General features: G+C 37.1%; 1 protein-coding gene across 1 annotated transcript in view; it reads right to left on the bottom strand.

The window, feature by feature from the left end:
* LOC150093085 (ATP-binding cassette sub-family C member 10) overlaps positions 1–25,987 on the bottom strand; it is a 231,437-nt gene that overhangs the window by 58,703 nt on the left and 146,747 nt on the right. Inside the window, exons 10-12 of the mRNA XM_090414153.1 lie at positions 25,466–25,697; positions 19,693–19,908; positions 6,008–6,135 (exon numbers count right to left, since the gene is read on the bottom strand). Coding sequence (XP_090270279.1) covers positions 6,008–6,135; positions 19,693–19,908; positions 25,466–25,697 — 576 coding nt within the window. The remainder of the gene's footprint in view (positions 1–6,007; positions 6,136–19,692; positions 19,909–25,465; positions 25,698–25,987) is intronic.

Here is a 25,987-nt window from a genome sequence, read left to right on the forward strand (position 1 = left end):
AGTATACTTGAGAAAGGTTGAGAAGAACTGTGGAAGAAAAGCTGGATTCATGCCAAATAGAGGCTGTCAGGATCAGATCTTCATTTTACGAAAAATAGTTGAGAAAGCATGGGAATATAACAAAGATCTGTATTTAAGTTTTATCGATCTGGAAAAGGCATATGACAAGGTACCAAGACAGAAGCTATTCAATATGGTACAGTTATATTGGTGTCAATGTGGCATTATATCAAGCAACACTTAGTCTTTATTTGAGTTGTAAGTCAGCAGTTAGAATTGAAGGAAGTACAGGAAGATGGTTTAATGTTAAATCTGGTGTGAGACAATTATGTACATTATCCCCTATGTTATTCATTATCTATATGGATCACATTATGAAGGAAAGTGGTATTAAACATGATATCAAAATTGGAGATGTTAATGTCAGCTCTTTGCTTTATGCGGATGATGTTATACTTCTAAATAAATCCGCTACAAGTCTGCAAGATTCCCTGACTAAATTGAATAACTGTTGTAATAGATATGGTATGAAGGCCAGCAATAAAAAGACAAAGACCATGAAAATAGGTAGAATCGTTGAAACTGTCAACTGTCTTTGAATGGAGAACCTGTGGAACATGTAAAACATTTCAGCTACTTAGGACGATTTTTAGTGAAGATGGTAAATTAAATATGGAAATAGACAACAGAATCAACAAAGCTGGTATGGTAGGAAGTCAATTGAATATACTCATATGGAATAAGAGAGAAATTAGTTGGAACACTAAATTAGCTGTATACATTCGAATTAGTTTTAACTTATGGATTAGAGAGCTGGGTAAGAAGTAAAACACTTGACAAAAGACCAGAGACCACAGATATGAGAGTCCTGAAAAAGATTAGAGGCATGAACAGATGTCATCAATGGCAATATCATATTAAAAACGAGGATATTAGGAAAGAACTTGACATTGTCAGCATCCAGGAATGCGTTAGCAGAGCTAATCTCAGGTGGTATGGTCACTTAAACAGAATGGGCAAAGAAAGATTAGCAAAACAAGTGTTCTCTGCCAGGTTGGCAGGAAAATGACCCAGAAGAAGACAAAGATATATCTGGATCGATACGGTAGAGAGTGCCTTAGATGATAGAAATATAAGATCTGATAATGTTGGAGTCTTGACAAGTAACAGACTAATTTAGAGGAAAATTGTAGATAGGAAGTTAGTAATGATGTAAATTTTTCATGTAGTACTATCATATCCTGTACACCCCTTGAGAGTACATGTCAGGAATTTGATGATGATAATGACAAATAAACAACACAAAATTTTCAGCAAACCCAAATTGCAAAATTGAGCTCAGGTAATAGCGATACAATTTTTTATAACTGGTAATTAATTAACGGAATTAACAACGCATATAAAGTATATTAATTAAAGATAACTTTAATGAATCACTTCTATATTTCGGCAATGTCACATTGCCATCTTCAGGAACATAGAGATATGGCATGTGCACTAAGGAACTAACAAAGCAAATGAGGAAGAAAGTAAGAAACTAATTTTGTTCCTAAAGTCCTAATGGGGCCCTCTTGCAGGCTAATTTGGTAGTCTTGGCAGTTGGGCTGAAGTTCTCATAATGAAAGTCTCCCAAATTTGGGGCAGTTTCATGCACCCAAATTTGTTGAGGTTAGGAACGTTTTTTAGAGCTGCTGAAGATTCTTTGAATAATCTTTCGTATTTAACTAAATACGCTAAAAAAATTAGCTAAAAAACGTTCCTAACCTCAACAAATTTGGGTGCATGAAACTACCCCAAATTTGGGAGACTTTCATTATGAGAACTTCAGCCCAACTGCCAAGGCTACCAAATTAGCCCGCAAGAGGGCACCATTAGGACTTTAGGAAGAAAATTAGTTTCTTACTGCACATACCATATCTTTATGTTCCTGAAGATGGCAATGTGACATTGCCGAAATATAGAAGTGATTCATTAAAGTTATCTTTAATTAATATACTTTATATGCGTTGTTCATCATCATCATCATCAAATTCCTGCCATGTACCCTCAAGGGGTGTACAGGATATGACAGTACTACATGAAAAAATTACATCATTACTAACTTCCTATCTACAATTTTCCTCCAAATCAGTCTGTTACTTGTCAAGACTCCAACATTATCAGATCTTATATTTCTATCGTCTAAGGCACTTTGTACCGTATCAATCCACCTATATCTTGGTCTTCCTCTGGGTCGTTTTCCTGCCAACCTGGCAGAGAACACTTGTTTTGCTAATCTTTCCTCTCCCATTCTATTTAAGTGACCATACCATCTGAGATTAGCTCTGCTAATGCATTCCTGGATGCTGACAATGTCAAGTTCTTTCCTAATATCCTCATTTTTAATATGATATTGCCATTGATGCCATCTGTTCACGCCTCTAATCTTTCTCAGGACTCTCATATCTGCGGTCTCTAGTCTTTGGTCAAGTGTTTTACTTCTGACCCAGCTCTCAGATCCATAAGTTAAAACTGGTTTGAAAACAGTCTTGTATACAGCTAATTTAGTGTTCCGACTAATTTCTTTCTTATTCCATATGAATTTATTCAATTGACTTCCCACGATACCAGCTTTGCTGATTCTGTTGTCTATTTCTATATTTAGTTTACATCTTCAGTAAAAATTGTGCCTAAGTAGCTGAAATGTTTTACTTGTTCCACAGGTTCTCCATTCACAACACAATTGACATTTTCAATGATTCTGCCTATTTTCATTGTCTTTGTCTTTTTATTGCTGACCTTCATACCATATCTATTACAACAGCTATTCAATTTAGTCAGAGAATCTTGCAGATTTGTAGCGGATTTATTTAGAAGTATAACATCATCCGCATAAAGCAAAGAGCTGACATTAACATCTCCAATTTTGATATCAGGTTTAATACCACATTCCTTCATAATGTGATCCATATAGATAATGAATAACAGAGGGGATAATGTACATCCTTGTCTCACACCAGATTTAACATTAAACCATCTTCCTGTACTTCCTTCAATTCTAACTGCTGACTCACAACTCAAATAATGACTAAGTATTGCTTGATATAATGCCCCATTGACACCATATAACTGCAGCGTATTGAATAGCTTCTCTCTTGGCACCTTGTCATATGCTTTTTCCAAATCGACAAAACTTAAATACAGATCTTTGTTATATTCCCATGCTTTCTCGACTATTTGTCGTAAAGTGAAGATCTGATCCTGACAGCCTCTATTTGGCCTGAATCCAGCTACACAGCTTTTCTTCCACAATTCTTCTCAACCGTTTCTCAAGTATACTTGCATAGATCTTGCCAGGAACACTCAGTAGGGAAATACCTCTGTAATTCTCACATTCAGTTTTATTTCCCTTTTTATATATGGGTACTATGCGAGCTCTACTCCAATCATCGGGAATTCGTCCCTCTGTCCAGGCTTTCTGAACTATGCAGTGCAGCCACTGTAAGACTCTTATACCACCATACTTCAGCATTTCTGGTCGAATATCATCTACTCCTGCTGCCTTTCCACATTTCAAGCCTTTGATGGCTTTTTTTTCCTACTTCAAGTATGGATATGTATTCCTGACTGCATGCCTGGTCAGTGTTTTTTATCACTGTGCTGTCATCACTGCTTGTTTCATTTAGCAGTTTTTCAAAGTAATTACTCCATACTTCAAGGATATCTTTTTCTCCTGTTTTCATTTCACCTTTATCATCTCTAATTCCTTTTACAGCACTCTTTCCTCCATTCCTAAGCTTCTTCAACAACCTCCAGAATATTTTGCAACCTTCTTGATATTTATTTTCTATGTTCTTGCCAAAGTCCTCCCATGACTTTTGTTTAGCTAGTTTTACACACTGTTTAGCTTTCTTACATTTGTCTCTGTATTCTGTAAGAGAAAAAGCTGACTTATTTGCCAGGAACTTTTGATATGCGTTCTTCTTTTCCTTCACTGCCTCTTTAACTTCCTGTGTCCACCAGGGAGTTCTGATTTTTTTATCATTGCACACAACCTCCCCACATGCCTCTCTGACAGAATCAATCATTGTTTCCTTCAGAGTTTACCACTGAATCCCGAAGGTTTGATTCCTGTTCTCAAACTCTTTCATTTTCTTTTCAATAATATTTCTGTATTTTAGTCTACAGTTCACATCTGAGAGCTGCTCAACTTTTATTCGCTTTAAAACTTTCTTACATGTTATTCTTTTCAATATGAAATTCAATTTTATCCTGCTCAAGACTAAATAGTGATCACTTCCAATTTCAAATCCTCTGTACACTCTGGTGTCCTGCACCAGGGAGAAAACATCACTATCAACAATAACATAGTCAATGAGACTTTTCTTATTCCTAGCCTCTTCTCTCCATGTGAATTTGTGCACATTTTTATGTTGGAACATGGTGTTAGTAATAACCAGTCCATGTCCTGAGCAGAAATCCAACAGATATTTTCCATTATTATTAGCTTTGCTCTTTTCTCCAAATTTTCCCAAAATATTTTTGTATGTCTCACAATCATTTCCTACTCTACTATTTAGATCCCCAACAAGGACCAACTTTTCCTTTTTCATTGTGTCAGTTGCTTTTTCTAAAGCCTCAAAAAATTCCTTCACTTCTACCTTAGTAGAACCTTCTGTGGGACCATAGGCACAAATAAGTCTCATTGTCCAGTTCCCCATTCTCATATTTGCCCACATTACTCTACTTGAGACTGGCTGCCATTCAAGAAGATAAGCCTCGTATTTTGTGTTGAATACTATGGCTACTCCTTCTTTTCCTTGATTGTCATTGCCTGAATATAACATTTTGTATTTATTGCTCAGAAAGATCTCACCAGTTTTGGTCTTTTTTGTTTCAGTCACCCCTATTATGTCGATCTGGTACTTATCTAATTCCTCAGCTAGCTCCATTTCTTTGCCATTCAGGCTTCTTACGTTGATAGTACCGATCTTTAACTCTGGTGATGTTGAGTTGGGGTTTGTTTTCAGATTTGTTCCAGTAGCTGACTTTTCGCTGTTCGCCCTGGTTCCCTGGCGAAAACAACGGGGGCCTTGTTTAACCGGGCGACGCCCCAGCCGGCATGAAATTTTGTCATGTTGTACCATCATTTTTTATTTTGGTTTAACCAATAAGAATACAATTTGGTCGGCTAAATCCCAAATTGCCAGCCCATCCTCGTTCGTTCAGTATCAAAGTAGATACCCAACAGGGTGCACCACGAGAAGGTGAGGATTGGACATTAGGTCAGAAGCCCTGGTCGGTTCTCCACATTACTTTAAAGGCTATGTGGAGGTCTCCTCTCAGTTATACAGCTTTGACCCTTAAGCACCCAAATATGCGTTGTTAATTCCGTAAATTAATTACCAGTTATGTCTAACCAACGTATAAGTCTTACTACTAGAACAATTTTTTATGTCTCTACTTTCTCTAATTTTGCTGTTGTCAACAGGCTAAGGTTACCACATTATTTTTTGGTGTATATCCTTTAAGGATGTATACTACATATATGATAATAGAACACAATTAAGATTTCATGACTAGTATTTAATCAACAACTCCTTCAAACTAGCCTGTTATTTGTAAAGATTCTTATTTGATCTATTGTTACATTTCAATCTTCCAAAGCACACTCTAAACTGCATCAACCTATCCTATCTGTATCTTGGTCTTTTTTCCCATTTCAGATTCAAAAACTTGTTCTATTAATCATTCATCTTGCATTCTATCTAAGTGACCATACTTATTTAAGTGGAGTCAAAGTAGCTAAACAACTAGCAGGAGACCTCTACATAGTTTGTAAAGAGTGCAGAGAACTAATTGGACTTCTGATATGCCTAATTCTTATCTTTACTTACTGTACCATAATGTGTGATACTGAGACGAAACTGAATACATGAGGATGCATTATGATGGAATTATATCAGGGGTATGATTTATATTAGGATTATACAAAAATATAAGTAAAGAACCTACATACCTCACTTACCTTGCTGTGGCACCAAAAGAGCGAATCACTGACTGTCCATTTAAAGTTTCAGAGAAATGAGCATAAAGTGGAGAAAGCGTCACACTAGAGAGTCGTTTCACCTCTCGAGATGTGTGCCTATAATATTTCTGTTGTATAAAGAAACAAACTTTAAATATAAACAATATGACCCAATTACTCAAACAATAACTGTTCAAATAAAAAAAGTTTAATAATGCACAAATGCTGGTGAAAATATATGCATAAATTAGACCTGAGTTGTCATTTGTTTAGTATGTTCACAGTGCACATGCAAAGGAAATAAAAATTAGATAACAGGAGAAAAAAACTATTCTGTTTTAAATCATTCTAGTTTATTATTAATGGATGTTTACACTATTAAAATACAATGTATAAATGACAATTAAAAAGCACTAGTTGAAATTTTGTAAAACATTTTAACAGTTTGCAAATCATCAGATTACCTAACAATGCACCATTTTACAAAAGAAAATCACATGCTAGTAAAAACAGTTGCATCAAGTGACTGGTTTATGTATCTACAGTGTATTCCTACATAATACATGCTCTTGCACCAACAAAAATTAGTGCCAAATCCTATTTGATTAAACGTGCAAGATAAACACAACTCTGCTCTATTTTGTAATTAAAATAAAAAGCCAAAAGGCTAGTTTTCTGGCAATTGAATAGATATTAAATGGATAAGAATCCTATGTTTTAATGTAATGACAGTATTACATCTCCTAGGAGCTGTGTTTTACATTATGAGAGAATATCAAGAACAGTGAGGGATCTTGCTCCACCTTTGCCGATAGTTTTTCAGCATTGAAACTCATAGATCGTAGTTATCGATCTTGAGTTTCACTTACTGGCTATATAAAAACATAGGATTCTTATCCATTTAATATCTATTCAATTGCCAGAAAACTAGCCTTTTGGCTTTTTATTTTAATTACAAAATACAAGCACACCTTTATGGCATTCGTATCGTGAAGGTATGTAAGTTCTTTTCATTAAGCTTTGATATTTTCCAGGTCTACCTACTCACTGATGAGACCTCAAAAAAGGTTGAAACCGGTCTGGGTAGGGACCTCCCCTCATAATGTAATGACAGTATTACATCTCCTAGGAGCTGTGTTTTACATTATGAGAGAATATCAAGAATAGTGAGGGAGCTTGGTCCACCTTTGCTTCGAATTGCCTTCACCGATAGTTTTCGGCATTGAAACTCATAGATCGTAGTTATCGATCTTGAGTTTCACTTACTGGCTATATAAAAACATAGGATTCTTATCCATTTAACAACTCTGCTCTGTTACCACTGGTCACATACTGACCATTTAAGTCAATGAAGGCATCATTTCGATACCTAGGGAGATATAGCTATTACCTAAATATTTAGGAATATCATTAAAGCCAGATAGGTACTCTTTGTTACCTTCCTCAGACTATAAATTGTCACTTAGTTTTATTTGTCCTTATATGTTTGTTACAAATCACAAAGTATACTTCTTGATGATGTCTCAGTGACTGAGAATGAAATACTGGAAAAACTAAATATTGTTTTTTAACCCTTTCTCAGTGTTAGAGATTAAAGAGAGTTTCACTCCATTTAACCTATAACATGAGTTTCTACCACTTAAGCCTTAACACATGGATTATGATTATTCATGATGAAAATATAGCATTCAAGGAAAAACATTACAATAAGTTGACTGCCTAGACAATTAAATTGGTGGCTTTTCTTAAAAGATGTCAGGATACAGAATTATTACCTAACTGTTCAAATGAAAATTCAAATAAAAAAAAAAACCTCCAAATTTACAAGCGCACCAGTTTTTCTCTGCTACAGGAACAGATCGCTGCTATGCACACTGTCCTCCATGCTACCAATGCAGCCATGAGCTGATTACAGTCCGAGCTCTCACCAATTCTCAATACTGAACTCTGTACCATTCTCTTTGCGTGTGTAGAGGCTTAAGTGCTGTGAGGACATCATGTTGGAAGCTTAATGGATTTTTTACAACACTCAAAAAGAATTAAAATAGAATTTAATACTTCCTATATTTCGTCCTAGTCACTAGGTTATCTACAGGGATTACAAAAACAATTAATGTAACATATACACAAATAACAAACAATACTAAGCCCAACCACGTGGGTGACACTAAAGTCCTATCTAGGTAGAGCGCCCTCTAAGGGTAGTAGTAGTAGGTGGCCTGGAATGTAAGGTGGGAACTCTGGTGATGAGTGTTTCCCAAATCTTCGGAAGCTTAATGCAACCGTATTTATTGAGATTTGGTTGGTTTTTGAGAGCTGCTGCTGCTTCTAAGAAAAGTCTCTCTTTCTTGAATTTGCTGTGGTGGAGCATGGTGGTTTTCTTCCATGATACCCTGTGGGTGGTGTCCAAAACAATGTCAGCCAAGCCTGAATGGCAATAGTTGTGTTTGAAGATGGAAGACTTGTGTTTTTCTAGACGGATGGATGCTGATCTGCCTGTCTGTCCAAAGTACGCCAGCTTACAGGAACAGGGTACTTTGTAAACTCCAGGCAGAGAGAGAGGAGGGAGCTGATCTTTCGTAGAACGGATAAGGGTAGCAAGTTTGCAGTGGGGCTTATATGCTGTGTGTAGGTTGTACTGTTTTAGTATCTTGGCTATTTTTTCGGATGTGCCACGGATGTAGGGTATGGTGATGGCATTTTTAAATCTTGTTGACGAGAAGGACGGGGAATGGGGGAGGAGTTGATTATTTTTTTGATACTGTGATCACTGTAGCCATTGGAGAGGAAAGTGCTGTGTATGTGGTTAAGCTCGGTAGTGAGGGCAGTTCCACTGGAACAAAGATTGTGGGCTCTCTTGGTAAGAGTTTTAATAATGCCATATTGTTGAGAGGGGTGGTGGTGGGAGAGTTTGTGAATGTATCTGCCTGTGTGTGTGGGTTTTCTGTATACGGTGAAGTTAAGTGTATCATTAGGCAGGCCTGTGACTAAGGTGTCTAGGAAGGGTAAACAATTGTTCTTTTCCTTTTCCATAGTGAACTGGATTCTTGGATGTAGACTATTGAGATGACTGAGGAAGGAGTCAAATGTGTCTGGGCCATGAGGCCAAATAGAGAACACATCATCTACATATCTTAGCCAGACAGAAGGTTTGAGTGGGGCTGAGTCTATGGCTCATTTTTCGAAAGCTTCCATATAGAAATTGGCAAGGGGGGGGGGGTGAGAGGGGGGGGAACCAATGGCAGTTCCCTCTATCTGCTTGTAGATTTTGTTGTTCCAAGAGAAATACCCAGAGTTAATGGCAAAGGAAAAGAGATCTAAGATGTCAGAGGGAAAAACGTTTTCTAAGAGAGATAAGGTGTCAATTAAGGGAATATTGGTAAACAAAGAGGAGATATCAAAGCTTACCAATATGTCTGTCTTATTCAAGGTTAAATTTTCTGTGAGGGCTTTAAAGTGGGTCAAGTTTTTTATATAGGAAGGGAACCTTCCGATGAGGGGATCAGAGAGTTGGCCAGCTGTTTAGATAGTCTATAGCAAGGTGCATTGGTGACATCTACTATAGGCCTGAGTGGGGAATTGGGTTTATGGATTTTTGGTAAACCGTATATTCGGGGGGGAGGAGCAGAAAGGTTTAAGTTTTTTCGTGACGTCAGGGGGCCAGGAAGATACTTTTTTGAGTAAAATTTTTAGTTTCTTAACTTGTGTTTTTGTGGGGTTGTGTTCTAGCGGGATGTAGGTAGCGCGATTGTGGAGGATAATGTTCATTTTACGATTGTATTCACTGGTATTAAGAACGACTGTGGCATTACCCTTATCCGCTCTGGTGATGATGATACTTTTTTCTTTACGTAGTTTCAGGAGAGCCGTGCGTTGGGCATATGATAAATTACTTTTTGGCGGCGAAGAATACGCGAGGATGTTGGCTATGTCAAGTCTGATGTTGTTAGCTATCTCCGACGGTAAGCGACCGAGTCCACATTCGATGTTCACCATTACGTCAAGCACCGGCACTTCCTTCGGAGCGACGGCAAAATTACGGCCGAGGCAAAGGGCGCTGACGGCATCGTCGTTGAGCCTTTTGGAAGAGAGGTTTATTACTGTCTGGAGCGGTTGAATTTGTGGTTGTGGTTTGTTTTTCACAAGGTTGCTATATTTCTTGATGTGTTTATTTTTTATTTTTTGGAATTCTCTCTGTGCGGAAGTTTCTGAAATGCCAGAGAGAATCGACCAAAGTTCAGGGTTAAGAACGGTGGAGAGCTCTGAATGTAAGGAGCCAATGGCGGCGTTCGTCACTGCGAGGGTAGCACGTGTAGAGGCGATTTGCTCACAGAGTAATGCCCGGCTGGCACGGTTATACATACGAAGTGCTTTTTTGGAATGGGGTAGCAAGTTTGCGGTGGGGCTTATATGCTGTGTGTAGGTTGTACTGTTTTAGTATCTTGGCTATTTTTTTGGATGTGCCACGGATGTAGGGTATGGTGATGGCATATACCAAATATGATACCAAACTGCGTTAAAATGAAGATCAATTTCCATTCCAAAAAAGCCTATATAAAAAACTCGACCCACTTTAAGCCCTCACAGAAAATTTAACCTTGAATAAGACAGACATATTGGTAAGCTTTGATATCTCCTCTTTGTTTACCAATATTCCCTTAATTGACACCTTATCTCTCTTAGAAAACGTTTTTCTCTCTGACATCTTAGATCTCTTTTCCTTTGCCATTAACTCTGGGTATTTCTCTTGGAACAACAAAATCTACAAACAGATAGAGGGAACTGCCATGGGTTCCCCCCTCTCACCCCCCCCCCCCCCTTTGCCAATTTCTATATGGAAGATTTCGAAAAACGAGCCATAGACTCAGCTCCATTCAAACCATCTATCTGGCTAAGATATGTAGATGATGTGTTCTCTATTTGGCCTCATGGCCCAGACACGTTAGACTCCTTCCTCAATCATTTCAATAGTCTACATCCAAGAATCCAGTTCACTATGGAAAAGGAAAAGAACAATTGTTTACCCTTCCTAGACACCTTAGTCACACGCCTGCCTAATGATACACTTACCCTCACCGTATACAGAAAACCCACACGCACAGGCAGATACATTCACAAACTCTCCCACCACCACCCCTCTCAACAATATGGCATTATTAAAACTCTTACCAAGAGAGCCCACAATCTTTGTTCCAGTGGAACTGCCTTCACTACCGAGCTTAACCACATACACAGCACTTTCCTCTCCAATGGCTACAGTGATCACAGTATCAAAAAAATAATCAACTCCTCCCCCATTCCCCGTCCTTCTCGTCAACAAGATTTAAAAATGCCATCAGAATACCCTACACCCGTGGCACATCCGAAAAAATAGCCAAGATACTAAAACAGTACAACCTACACACAGCATATAAGCCCCACCGCAAACTTGCTACCCTTATCCGTTCTACGAAAGATCAGCTCCCTCCTCTCTCTCTGCCTGGAGTTTACAAAGTACCCTGTTCCTGTAAGCTGGCGTACTTTGGACAGACAGGCAGATCAGCATCCATCCGTCTAGAAAAACACAAGTCTTACATCTTCAAACACAACTATTGCCATTCAGGCTTGGCTGACATTGTTTTGGACACCACCCACAGGGTATCATGGAAGAAAACCACCATGCTCCACCACAGCAAATTCAAGAAAGAGAGACTTTTCTTAGAAGCAGCAGCAGCTCTCAAAAACCAACCAAATCTCAATAAATACGGTTGCATTAAGCTTCCGAAGATTTGGGAAACACTCATCACCAGAGTTCCCACCTTACATTCCAGGCCACCTACTACTGCCCTTAGAGGGCGCTCTACCTAGATAGGACTTTAGTGTCACCCACATGGTTGGGCTTAGTATTGTTTGTTATTTGTGTATATGTTACATTAATTGTTTTTGTAATCCCCGTAGATGTCCTAGTGACTAGGACGAAATATAGGAAGTATTAAATTCTATTTTAATTCTTTTTGAGTGTTGTAAAAAATCCATTAAGCCTCCAACATGATACCATTCTCTTTGATATTTTAGAAGCCTTTGCTTAAAAGGAATTATTTAAAATAAAAAATAAACAAATCAAGAAGTACAACAGTCTCTTGAATTCTAAACCTGTGCCAAGTTCATCCTCTTCATACAGTAGTTAACCTGTCATCAACAAGGCTTATCATCAATAAAGTTGCTGTCCGAGCACTAAATCACAGCCACAATTTTGCTGTTGCACAGAAACAAGTACCAGCACTAGACCTAATGTTCTACATCAAATGCAGTATCTGTAACTTGGCTCGGGAAGTAGCTAACAATGCTATACATTGCCAGTATTATTTCTAGATCTTTGCCTCATAAAAGAAATCTATCATCCTCCCAACTCAGTGCCTTCAACTATGCAAAGATAATAGTATACTCATTGGCAAAGCTGATAAGGGGAGCTCTACTGTTATTTTTAATGACAGTGAATACAACAGAAAAATGGACATCATTCTCAAAGACTGCACCATCTACAGACTTTTAGATTATGATTACACTAAATCTCACATCAAAAAATTAAAAAGCCTGCTCAAAAAGAGTTTCTTTCTGGCCTCCTCTTAAAAAAACCTTCAGTTCTTTGGATATACAGTGTTACAAAAAATTTACAAATCCAATTTCCCTTTAAGACCTATAATTGGGGCTACTGATCCCCCATGCTATAAATTAGTAAGCAAGTCCCCCCTCACTGATTATACCACAACCTACATAAAAAAATTCTATCTATTTTAAAACTTCTATTGAGATTTTTTATCATCATCAGCATCAAATTCCTGCCATGTACCCTCAAGGGGTGTACAGGATATGATAGTACTACATGGAAAAAATTACATCATTACCAACTTCCTAACTACAATTTTCCTCCAAATCAGTCTGCTACTTGTCAAGACTCCAACATTATCAGATCTTATATTTCTATCGTCTAAGGCACTTTGTATTATATCAATCCACCTATATCTTGGTCTTCCTCTGGGTAATTTTGCTGCCAACCAGGCAGAGAACACTTGTTCTGTTAATCTTTCTTCGCCCATTCTGTTTAAGTGACCATACCACCTGAGATTAGCTCGGCTAACGCATTCCTGGATGCTGACAATGTCAAGTTCTTTCCTAATATCCTCGTTTTTAATATGATATTGCCATTGATGCCATCTGTTCACACCTCTAATCATTCTCAGGACTCTCATATCTGTGGTCTCTAGTCATTGGTGTCAAGTGTTTTACTTGTGACCTAGCTCTCAGATCCATAAGTTAAATCTGGTTTGAACCCTGGTTTTTCTATACAGCTAATTTAGTGTTCTGACTAATTTCTCTCTTATTATATATGAATTTATTCAATTGACTTCCTACCATATCAGCTTCGTTGATTTGTTGTCTATTTCCATATTTAATTTACCATCTTCGCTAAAAATCGTGCCTAAGTAGCTGAAATCTTTATTTGTTCCACAGGTTCCCCGTTCACAACAAAGTTGACATTTTCAACAATTCTACCTATTTTCATTGTCTTTGTCTTTTTAATGCTCACCTTCATACCATATCTATTACAACAGTTATTCAATTTAGTCAGGGAATCTTGCAAACTTGTAGCAGATTTATTTAGAAGTATAACATCTTCCGCATAAAGCAAAGAGCTTTATGCAGACATTAACATCTCCAATTCTGATATCATTTATAATACCACTTTCCATCATAATGTGATCCATATAGATAATGAATAACAGAGGGGATAATGTACATCCTTGTCTAACACCAGATTTAACATTAAACCATCTTCCTGTACTTCCTTCAATTCTAACTGCTGACTTGCAGCTCAAATAAAGACTAAGTATTGCTTGATATAATGTCCCATTGACACCATATAACTGTAGCGTATTAAATAGCTTCTCTCTTGGCACCTTGTCATATGCCTTTTTCAAATCGACAAAACTTAAATACAGATATTTATTATATTCCCAAGCTTTCTCGACTATTTGTCGTAAAGTGACGATCTGATCCTGACAGCCTCTATTTGGATTGAATCCAGCTTGTTCTTCACCAAGCTTTTCTTCCACAATTCCTCTCAACCATTTCTCAAGTATACTTGCATAGATCTTGCAAGGAACACTCAGTAGGAAAATACCTCTGAAATTCTCACATTCAGTTTTGTTTCCCTTTTTATATATAGGTACTATGAGAGATCTACTCCAATCATCGGGAATTCGTCCCTCTGTCCAGGCTTTCTGAACTATGCAGTGCAGCCACTGTAAGACTCTTATACCACCATACTTCAGCATTTCTGGTCGAATATCATCTACTCCTGCTGCCTTTACACATTTCAAGCCTTTGATGGTTTTTTCTACTTCAAGTATGGATATGTATTCCTGACTGCATGCGGGGCAGTTTTTTTTACCTGCCCAGGTATGCAGTCATTGTGCTGTCATCTCTGCTTGTTTCATTTAGCAGTTTTTTCAAAGTAATTACTCCATACTTCAAGGATATCTTTTTCTCCCATTTTCATGTCACCTTTATCAGCTCTAACTCCTTTTACAGCACTCTTTCCTCCATTCCTAAGGTTCTTCAACAACCTGCAGAATATTTTGCCACCTTCTTGATATTTATTTTCTATATTCTTGCCAAAGTCCTCTCATGACTTTCGTTTAGCTAGTTTTACACAGTGTTCAGCATTCTTGCATTTGTCTCTACATTCTCTAAGAGCAAAAGCTGACTTATTTGACAGGAACTTTTGATATGCTTTCTTCTTTTCCTTCACTGCCTCTTTAACTTCCTGTGTCCACCATGGAGTTCTAATTTTTCTATCCTTGCAGACAACTTCACCACATGCCTCTCTAGCTGAATCAATTAGGGTGTTTTTGCAAATGGCTTGCCACTGACTCTCCAAGGTTTGGTTCCTGTTCTCAAACTCTTTCATTTTTTTCTTCAATAATCCTTGTGTATTTTAGTCTACAGTTCACATCTGAGACTTTCATTAGCTTTAAAATTTCTTACATGTTATTCTTTTCAATATGAAATTCAATTTTATCCTGCTCAAGACTAAATAGTAATCACTTCCAATTTCAAATCCTCTGTACACTCTAGTGTCCTGCACCAGGGAGAAAACATCACTATCAACAATAACATAGTCAATGAGACTTTTCTTATTCCTTGCCTCTTCTCTCCATGTGAATTTGTGCACATTTTTATGTTGCAACATGGTGTTAGTAATAACCAGTCCATGTCCTGAGCAGAAATCAAGCAGATATTTGCCATTATTTTTAGCTTTGCTCTTTTCTCCAAATTTTCCCAAAACATTTTTGTATGTCTGACAATCACTTCCTACTCTGCTATTTAGATCCCCAACAAGGACCAACTTTTCCCTTTTCATTGTGTCAGTAGCTTTCTCTAGAGCCTCAAAACATTCCTCCACTTCTACCTTAGTAGAACCTTCTGTGGGACTATAGGTACATATAAGTCTCATTGTCCAGTTCCCCATTCTCATATTTGCCCACATTACTCTACTTGAGACTGACTGCCATTCAAGAAGATTAGCCTTGTATTTTGTGTTGAATACTATGGCTACTCCTTCTTTTCCTTGATTGTCATTGCCTGAATATAACATTTCGTATTTATTGCTCAGAAAGATCTCACCAGTTTTTGTCTTTTTTGTTTCAGTCACTCCTGTTATGTCGATCTGGTACTTATCTAATGCCTCAGCTATCTCCATTTCTTTGCCATTCAGGCTTCTTACGTTGATAGTACCGATCTTTAACTCTGGTGATGTTGAGTTGGGGTTTGTTTTCAGATTTGTTCCAGTAGCTGACTTTTCGCTGTTCGCCCTGGTGAAAACAACAGGGGACTTGTTTAACCGGGCGATGCCCCAGCCGGCATGAAATTTTGTCATGTTGTACCATCATTTTTTATTTTGGTTTAACCAATAAGAATACAATTTGGTCAGCTAAATCCCAAATTGTCAGCCCATCCTTGTTCGTTCAGTATCCAGATAGATACCCAACAGGGTGCACCATGAGAAGGTGAGGATTGGACATTAGGTCAGAGCCCCTGGTTGGTTCTCCACATTCCTTTAAAGGCTATGTGGATGTCACCTCTGAGTTATACAGCTTTGACCCATGAGCACCCCATTGAGAATTTAGTGTTAAATAATACAAATATTTTGATTAGCTTTGATATCACCTCACTGTTCACCAACCTTATCAAAATTTTTCCTCCTGATATCACAGATCTTGTTTCCTTTGCCATCCATTCTGGATATTTCTCTTGGAAGAACGAAATTTATAAAGAGAGTTCTCTATGGGTTCTCCCCTCTCATCCCCCTCTTGCATATTTTGGAATTTTGAAAAACAAGTTCTTAACTCAACTCTCTCAAACCTTCTATCTGATTAAGATATGTGGATGATGTGTTCTCTATTTGGCCTCATGGCCCAGACACAGACTCTTTCAACCAAGCAATATGGTTTCATCAAAACATTAACTTCTCATGATATCAAAAAAATAATTCAGAAGAATTTTAGTAATGCTATCATTATCTCCTATTGTTAAAACACTTAAAAAAAAAAAAAGTCAGAACTTTTAAGAAGTATCTCTGCATGGCTTTGAAGCCCTATTTGAAACTAACTACCTTGATCTGCTCTGCTATGGTCCAAATCCTTCCTCTCTTTCTCAGTTCCTGATGTATATAGAGTTCCCTGTTCCTACAAATTGGCCTACTATGCACAGACAAGAAGATCAAGCCACCTTCCATACAGAAGAACATAAGTAAAAAGTACATCTGGTCATGACTATGTTCAATAAGGCCTTGAAGACCATGCTTTAGATACAGCTCATAGAATCAATTGGAAAAAGACCACCAGGCTCCATTGCAGTAAATTTTGGAGAGAAAAACTGTTTTTAGAATCTGTAGCAGCTCTCAGAAATCAGCCTAATTTGAATAAATACAGCATAAAACTTTCTAAAATATGGGCGAACACTAATACTTCAAGATCCCAGTTTACATCATAGTGTACCCACAGAGGGCACCCTACTTAGGACTAGTCTTTTGTCTAAGTGTTTCACTTGGTTTTGTGTTGCTTTTGTGTGTGCATGTTACGTCTCATATTGTTTTCTCACTGACAATGTCTCAGGTACCAAAACGAAATATTAGATTAAATATTGTTTCTAATTGTTTCTAATTGCTGTTTCACTCTATTAAACCTGCAACATGCATTTCTCCTGGCACTTTAGCCTTAACACATAGCGAGTGAGAGCATTAGGAAAGTGAAACTAGAGCTGCCAAGGTGGATGATAGCAGAGATGGCCTGTTGTAGAGACATTCACTTGTGAGAATGTGTAGTATATTGTAGAGTGGAGTCTAGACGGAATAATAATAAGTAAAAAAAATGGTGACAGTGTATTGATGTTTCTTTATACAAATACCAGGAGAATGAGGAATAAAGGTAGTGAACTGTGGCACTGATAACCTCAGCCTGTCTTAAGATTACTGGAATCAGTGGAACGTGGTTGAATGAAGATGATGTTCTGACAGGAATAGAAGGATATTTCAGCAGGATAGAAAGGGCAAACAAGGTAGTGGAGTGTTACTTATGATAAGTGATGAGTTAAGTCCTCTCAGAGTGGAGAATTTGGAAGTAAATGGCACTAATAATTTTGAAAGTGTATGGTGTAGATGAGGATGTGAATATAGGCCAGGGAACAGAGAGTATAAAAAAATGGGGGAGGGGAATTGTCCCTAAATGGTGAGTGTGACTGTGCAGTCTCGATATAGAGGCTAAATAGACATGGAAGTTTTGAGGAGGAAGGATTTATGTAGAATTATAAGGCAGGAAACTATAATAATCTTAGAGATCAGCTTAGAGTAGTTCCATGAATGGAAGAACTGCAAAAGAAAGAGAGAGATGTCAGAAGTGAATGGGAACTAGTGAGGAAATATTTATCAACAGCAATGACAAATAACATTCCTCAAGTGAAAAAGATAAAACAATTTGGTGTAACGTAGAGGGCTAACAAAATCAAACAGGAACTGCAGATGAAAAAGTGGTTGTAGAAAAAGCATAAGTAGAGAGAGAAAGAGAGAGAGAGAGAGGTGGAGAATATTTGCATAAGGAATATAAGACTCAGGCTAGGATGGTGACTAGTATAGAAAGGGAGACAAAAATGGAATGTGAGCAGAGATTAGCTCTATGGTCAAAGGAAAACCTCAAGAAATTCTTTCATTATGTGACCAGTAGAAGGAGAAACGATGTAGACAAGTTGACCTTATTAGATGGAAAGGTAGGTAAAGTGACCACTACAGATGATATAGTGGAAATGTTTAATGATCAGTTTGTTGGAGCATTTCATCCTGGAAGGCTGGTTTTATTCCTGGATGAATGGAAAGGAATAAAGGTTTAGAAGTGCATGAGAAGAATGTGTTTAGAATACTAAGTACTCTGGAGATCAATGAGGTGGGACGGGAAATTTCACCATGTGTTTTAAGAGAATGTACTAAGGAACTGATAGTTCCAATGATCTGGCTGCTCAATGAATGTCTAGCTATTCGGAAAGTGTTTCCAAATGAGTGGAAGGAAGGTAAGATAGTGCCATTGCATAAAGGTACATTCTAATGCAAGTATCAAAATATAAACCACTTTGTATTTCTTCTATGGTTGTGAAGATTTTGGAGAAATTAGTATTTACAAACTTGGGCAGATGAGGGTAATATTATCAGTGAAAGTCCACATAGATTTGCTAAAGGTTTCAGTAATTTGCCTTTTTTTGGGATTTTGCAAAGACACTTGATAGGATGCCACACAATAAGTTGATATTTAAGTTGCAACACATCAGGTTAGATGCTTAGCTTCCACTGATGAGACATCAATAAAGGTCAAAACTGGTCTGGACAGCAATCCTTTCCATGATGCATAGCAATACATGTCCAAAAGTAAGTGTGCTATGCATTATGGGATACTGAGGAAACTGACATATATTCAACAGTCTCTATATAAGTAGCTATAATTTCTTGTCTAGTATAATTTCACCCGATCTATACCCCACACACAGCACTGATATATTTATAGGTCTCTTGACTTCTTGTGTATGGGCGAAAAAAAATACAAGACAAGAAATTACATTCTTATTTTACTGTGTGGAAAAACTGTACATTTCATCGGGATGAATGAAAGATCAAATTTCAGATTTGTTTTTAATAATAATAATAAAAACAAATTTGCACATAAAATTAATTCAAAATAACTACCTTGCTAATCACTTCACTGTGAGTTACTCTTCCTATCTACTATATGGGCTACATTTTGTATTGGGACTGTGAATTAATTTATATGTATAATACAGTTGGCTGAAAATTACCTGCATGTAAAAATAATAAAAAGGAATGCAGAATACAGCAGGTGTCTGTAATGGGGATGGGGAATCTATTTTGGATTTTAAGATATACAAACTTATCTGCTTCTTACATATGCACTGTTTCTGATTGCAATTTTATGTACAGTTGCCTATATCATATCTGAAATACACATTACAAGAAAACTTACAATGTGAGTGCTGCAATTTCTAATATTAATTGACTGATAAATAAAAATTAATCATTTTAATGTCTATAAAATAAAACAAATTATAAAGAACACACACACACACATATAATCTTTAATAAATACCTGTATTGAATAATAGATGGCAATAAGAGGTATAAACAACAAAATGATCCATGGCAGGCCATAGCAAGTGATGAACAGTGCCCCAATGAGAGCATATGCTTGAGCAAGTAGTATGTTCAAAACAAATGGAAGTGTGTCATCAATATTATACACATCAGAAGAGAAACGATTCAAGATTCGTCCCAATGGAGTTACGTCAAAAAATTTTGCTGATGCCTATAAAAAGTTAACATGTTCTTTAATAAATGCAAAAATGATACTATTGAAAATGTAATATTAAGTCAGCTCTCGCTCGCTCTTTCTCTTACTATAGCAAACCCAGTTACAAGAACTTACTAATGGTGTGCGAGTTCTTCTAATGCTTATGGTTGAACACTACTGAAATGTACCAGCCAATATGGCATCAGTGCTACTAATAACATTAACTATAGCAAGTCATCCAGCATAAAAAAATAAAAAACTTCCTTTCATCATAATAAATTTAGTTTAATCCTTTATCCAAATGTGAGCAAACAAAGCTTGCTCCTGAAAATATCTTCAGGCCTGTAGCAAGGTGGTGCACCTGTTGGCAACTCAGAGCAAAGGTGGACCAAGCTCTCATCACTCCTTGTCTCAGTATCTCCCACCATGCAAAGCACATGTCCTTGTGAACATGTATAATGTTATGCATTGAGGGAAGGCCCACTACCCAGACCAGTTTCGACCTTTATTGAGATCTCGTCAGTGGGAGGCAGACCCAGAGGTGGTGACACTAAGGTAGAAGCCATAGAGAGGTCATATTTACTTATATGAGTTGCCAACTGGTGTACCACCTTATTATTAAATTACTCTGGATTTAGAGAAAGATGTTGGAAGTTTATTTTGCACTTGGTTAGACTATAATAAATTTAGTTTAATCCTTTATCCAAGTGTGAGCAAACAAAGTTCACGCCTGAAAATATCTTCAGGACTGTAGCAAGGTGGTGCAACTGTTGGCAACTTGGTCCACCTTTGCTCCAATATATATACACTTGTAAATATAAGTTGCTTTGTTCAGGCAACAGTGATCAGAGAAAGAAAAGAATGCATACAGGCAATTTCAAATACAACACTGTAGGAAATTTTCAATTGGGATATTGGAAAATGTGATTGATTTGTACCTATTGTTTTAATAGGGAAGAAGTACAAGAATTTTTTAAAATCATCGAATAGGATAATTGACATAGAGGAGAACTTTGTTCTTGTTGAAAACCTTAACAGCAGAGTAAGAAATTAATCTTGTAAGAGGATGATCACACAAACGGCTCTAGCAGAGAAAGAAGGACAGCTGACATAAAAATAAAGGAAAACTTGACTTTTGCTGGCGATCAAGACAGAGTAGTAAAATGAATCTCCCACATAGAGAAATGCTTGGTAAAAATATGGATAAAAAGGCATTAATAATAATGGGAGAACCTGCATATTTCTTTTCAAGATGGACTAGTCACCATTAATACCATGTTTCAGCATAATTCATCCACCTACTCACTGGACATCCTCAGATGCCATATGGTCACTTAGTGATGCTTCACACCAGTCCTTCCAAGTGGTCGTGTTGCATGCTTTTGTCTTGGAGGCTTCAACTCTCTGGAGATTAGTCACTGCAGACACACCATCTATTCATCTCATTTCAGCATGACAAAATGCATAAATTCACATGGAGAGAACTCAAAAAAAGTAAGGCTTGTAGAAAAGTTTAGATATTGGGTAGTTATTCATATTGTTGCTTAATGGTATACTGATATCTTCAGATCACAAAAAAGAGTTATTTTGTTATCTACGGTTGCTAAATTTTATAGGTATTATTTCTGGAAAAATTTCCATGTTTTATTTATTTATTTTATTTCATTTTTTGGCAGCTGTAGAAGCTATGGCTGGGATATGTGTGTGTGTTTATGAAAGAAAAGGCTGAAGGGGCAAGTCAGTCCAAGAAGTTGAAATTTTACCCTATTACTCTCCCCACTTTTGCATCATCAGCAAACAACTGAATATTCCCCCCCCCCTTAAATCTTTCTCTATTATCATTGGTATACAAATTAAAGAGTATTGGCCCTAGTACAGAACCTTGAGATACACCATTAATCACTCTCATTCTTCTAGATTCCACTCCACCATGTACAACTCCATGGTGTCTGTCTGTTAGTTACTCCACACCTCCTCCTATCCATTCCCATCTACTCCAACTTTTGTAATAGTTTTCACATGTCACATTAGCAACTGCAAAATCTCCACCTGGATGATACCTTTGCAAAAAATGATCACTTTGCAACTGAACAATTTCTTCTTCCTCAATCACATTCCTACCATCAGCATTGATTAAAGTCATCCTACCATATCCATTTTTCCTCTTATTTGCTATATAAAGAAAAAAAAAAAAAACTCTTTTGGATTTATTTTGGCCTGCTTAGCTAATTTTCTCTATAATCAGATTCGGCCTTTCTTACCATACTAATCACCTTGTACTGCTCATGAGTATACTGATTACTTTTTTCTTTATATTCTTGCACAGTGGTTTTTTTTTTTTTTTTTTGTGGTTCTTGCTTTATATCTCTACTCATCCACTTAATCCCCACTTGGTTTATCCTCATAACCTTGGGTATGCGGTCTGATACTGCTTCTCTCAATATGACCACTTCCTATGCACTACTGACATTCTTTACTTTTAGCTTCCCAAGCCATAGCACTGTTCCAAGATGCCTCCAAAATCTGTCATAATTACCAGCTTTATATTTATATAAACCCTTTCTTGACAGAGAATTCTACAAGTTTAGCAACTTCACAGAATAAGACTGCATAGTCACTCTCCCCAATGGGAGGCAGTGTCTACCTTGGTTATGGATATATCTTCTGATGTTATTCCAAATCCAACACCCTCAAACCCCTGGTTTCCTCTGTAAATTGATTCCTTGCCATGTTATGCCTTAACAAGTTCCACTTCCATCTTGCCATGTCTCCTTTCCTCTCTCCAATATATGTTCCCATACTTGAAGTCTGCTAATCTGCCGATACATGGCATCTATATCTTCCTGTGGACTCCCCCTCTTCATCTATAGCAGCAAACCAACAATAAATTTTGTCCTATTTGCCTCTATCTCACACCAGACAGCATCAAATAAATAATATTTCCCAGACCTATAATCCTTTTTAATTTCTAATTTTGTTCGTTGTGGTTCTTCTGCTATCAGCAATACTCCACCTCCTGTCCTATTCCCTTATATTGGAGGCTTAATGGATTGTATACAACACTCAGAAAGGATTAAAACATAATTTAATACTACAAAAAAACTAATGTAACATAAAAACAAATAACACACAATACTAAGCCCAACTACGTGGGTGACACTAAAGTCCTATCTAGGTGGAGAGCCCTCTAAGGCTGGTTGTAGGTGGCCTGGAATATACAGTGGGACCTCTGGTGATAAGCGTTTCCCAAATCTTAGGAAGCTTAATGCAACCATATTTGTTGAGATTCGGATGATTTCTGAGAACTGCTGCTGATTCTAAGAATAGTCTCTCTTTTTTGAATTTGCTGTGGTGGAGCATGGTGGTTTCATCCTGTGGGTTGTATCCAAAACATGGTCAGCCACACCTGACTGACCATAGTCATGTTTGCGGATGTATGACTTATGTTCCTCCAGGTGGATAGTGGCTGATCTGCCTGTTTGTCCAAAGTACACCAGTTTACAGGAACAGGGTACTTTATACACTCCAGGCACTGAGAGAGGAGAGAGCTGATCTTTTGTAGAGTGGATAAGGGTAGCAAGTTTGCAGTGGGGCTTAAATGCTGTAGGTTGTACTTTTTTAAAATCTTAGCTATTTTTTTGGATGTGCCACGGATGTAGGGGTTAGAAATGCCATCACCCTACACGGATGTAGGGTGATGGCATTTCTAAACTCTTTCTGAAGAGAACACCGAGGAAAAGGGGAGGACCAGATTACTTTCCTCGGTCTTCTCTTCAGAAAGAGTTTAGAAATGCCATCACCATACCCTACATCATGGCACATCTGAAAATATAGCCAAGATTTTAAAAAAGTACAATCTACAAATAGCATTTAAGCCCCACTGCAAACTTACTACCCTTATCTGCTCTACAAAAGATCAGCTCCCTCCTCTCTGTGCTTGGAGTCTATAAAGTACCCTGTCCCTGTAAACTGGCATATGGACAGACAGGCAGATCAGCCACTATCCACCTGGAGGAACATAAGTCATACATCTGCAAACATGACTATGGTCAGTCAGGTGTGGCTGACCATGTTTTGGATACAACCCACAGGATGAAACCACCATGCTCCACCACAGCAAATTCAAAAAAGAGAGACTATTCTTAGAATCAGCAGCAGCTCTCAGAAATCAACCAAATCTCAACAAATATGGTTGCATTAAGCTTCCAAAGATTTGGAAAATGCTTATCACCAGAGGTCCCACTTTACATTCCAGGCCACCTACAACCACCCTTACAGGGCACTCCACCTAGATAGGACTTTAGCGTCACCCACGTGGTTGGGCGGCTTAGTATTGTGCATTATTTGTTTTTATGTTACATTAGTTTTCTTGTAATCACTGAAGATGTCTCATCATCCTATATATTTTGTCTCATTTACTGAGACGAAATATATAGGAAGTATTAAATTCTGTTTTAATCCTTTCTAAGTGTTGTATACAATCCATTAAGCCTCCAATATGATGTCCTCACAGCACTTAAGCCTCTACACACGGGTCCTATTCCCTCTATCCTCCCTGAAAATACAATACCCTTTCCACTCTATCTCTGTAACTATATCATTTTCTGTCAACCAGATCTCACTGATGCCTATCATTTTTTTTTTCAAGCTGAGCTGACTAACGCCAAAAACTCTTCTCCCTTATTTCTGATCTTTCTGGCATTCATGTACATGCATTTCAACATCCCCTTGGCCCCACAATTACTTTTGTGTAATGTCATTACCAACTACTCAAATCGGAAACCTGTATAAATTACTTCAGCATTGCATAATCATTCTGTACACACACACACACACACACACACACACACACACACATTTCCCAGGGATGGCCAGACATGCTTTACTGCATCGTCCCCCCCTCACAATAATATTTTCTTTTACCTTGTCTAAAATCTTCCCCACAATAAAGGAATCGATTTTCAGTTTCAGAAATGCTCTAATAAAATAGCAAATACCAAGCACTAACACATCAGTCACATACACTCCTCTGAATAAATTGATTCCTTGCCACTTTTGAATTATCCATATTTAATCCTACAACAACATACTATAAAATATTATAAAATTTTAATTTACCAATTATGAAATTTGTACCTTAAAATTATTCCATTTGAAAATGCTTTATAATGCTAACATAAATGATTGTTTAGCCAATCACAAAAATATATAATTTTACTTAAATGTCAAACAGAAATTAAGTTTTTATGAATAATTAAAGGCAATGCGTATTTTACTGGCATAAATGTTCAAGAAATATACACTACCATCTGGTCGTCAACAAAGTGGTATCTAATATACTACTTGAAAGGTGTACCAGATGATGGTTCTGAAGCACACATGATGAAAGATTATGAAATGCTTTCAAGTGATTTTATTTGTATAGAAAAATTTATATACAAACTGCAAAACTTTTATATAAATCTTATAATTCAGCAATTTTTACAATTCATTTTAATTTTATACATCATAATGGTTACAAATCAACAGTAAGATGATCTAAAATAAACTTTTAGAAACTACCATTACATACCTTTAAAACAGTGTTTAAAAGTCTCTGATGTATGCTACTGGCTGCACATATTCCACCATAAGCATAAAGGAAGGCTCTTAGTAATGTGAAAATACTATTAGATATAGCCACACATCCAAAAACAATCAAGTAAAATTTCATATCGTTATGTTCCTTTGTAGGGTGATCCTCTTGATTCATAACCATGTCATACTCATCATCATCATCACCACTATAGCCATCATTTGTATCACTGAATACATAAAGGAGGGGAAAAAAGAAACCTGAAATCTACTGCTAGATATTTTTTAAAAATTCTAAAATTATCATGTTAGTATTTAGGATGAAAATAACATTACATAACACCAAAGACTGTTTCCATGAACACCACATTACACTTAATTGATTGGTTTAGAAAGATCCTTGTCATAAAATTTTCTCATCTTTTTATGTGAACCAGCTTACAAAAGGTTATAAAGCCTCAAGTTGGACTACTGGGAGAGAGTGGAAACATTATCGACTCTTTTCACATCTTTTTATATT

Source organism: Typopeltis vanoorti, chromosome 24 (genome assembly GCF_054136105.1).
Source record: "Typopeltis vanoorti isolate ZY-2024b chromosome 24, IOZ_Tvanoo_1.0, whole genome shotgun sequence".
Taxonomy (NCBI): Eukaryota; Metazoa; Arthropoda; class Arachnida; order Uropygi; family Thelyphonidae; genus Typopeltis; species Typopeltis vanoorti.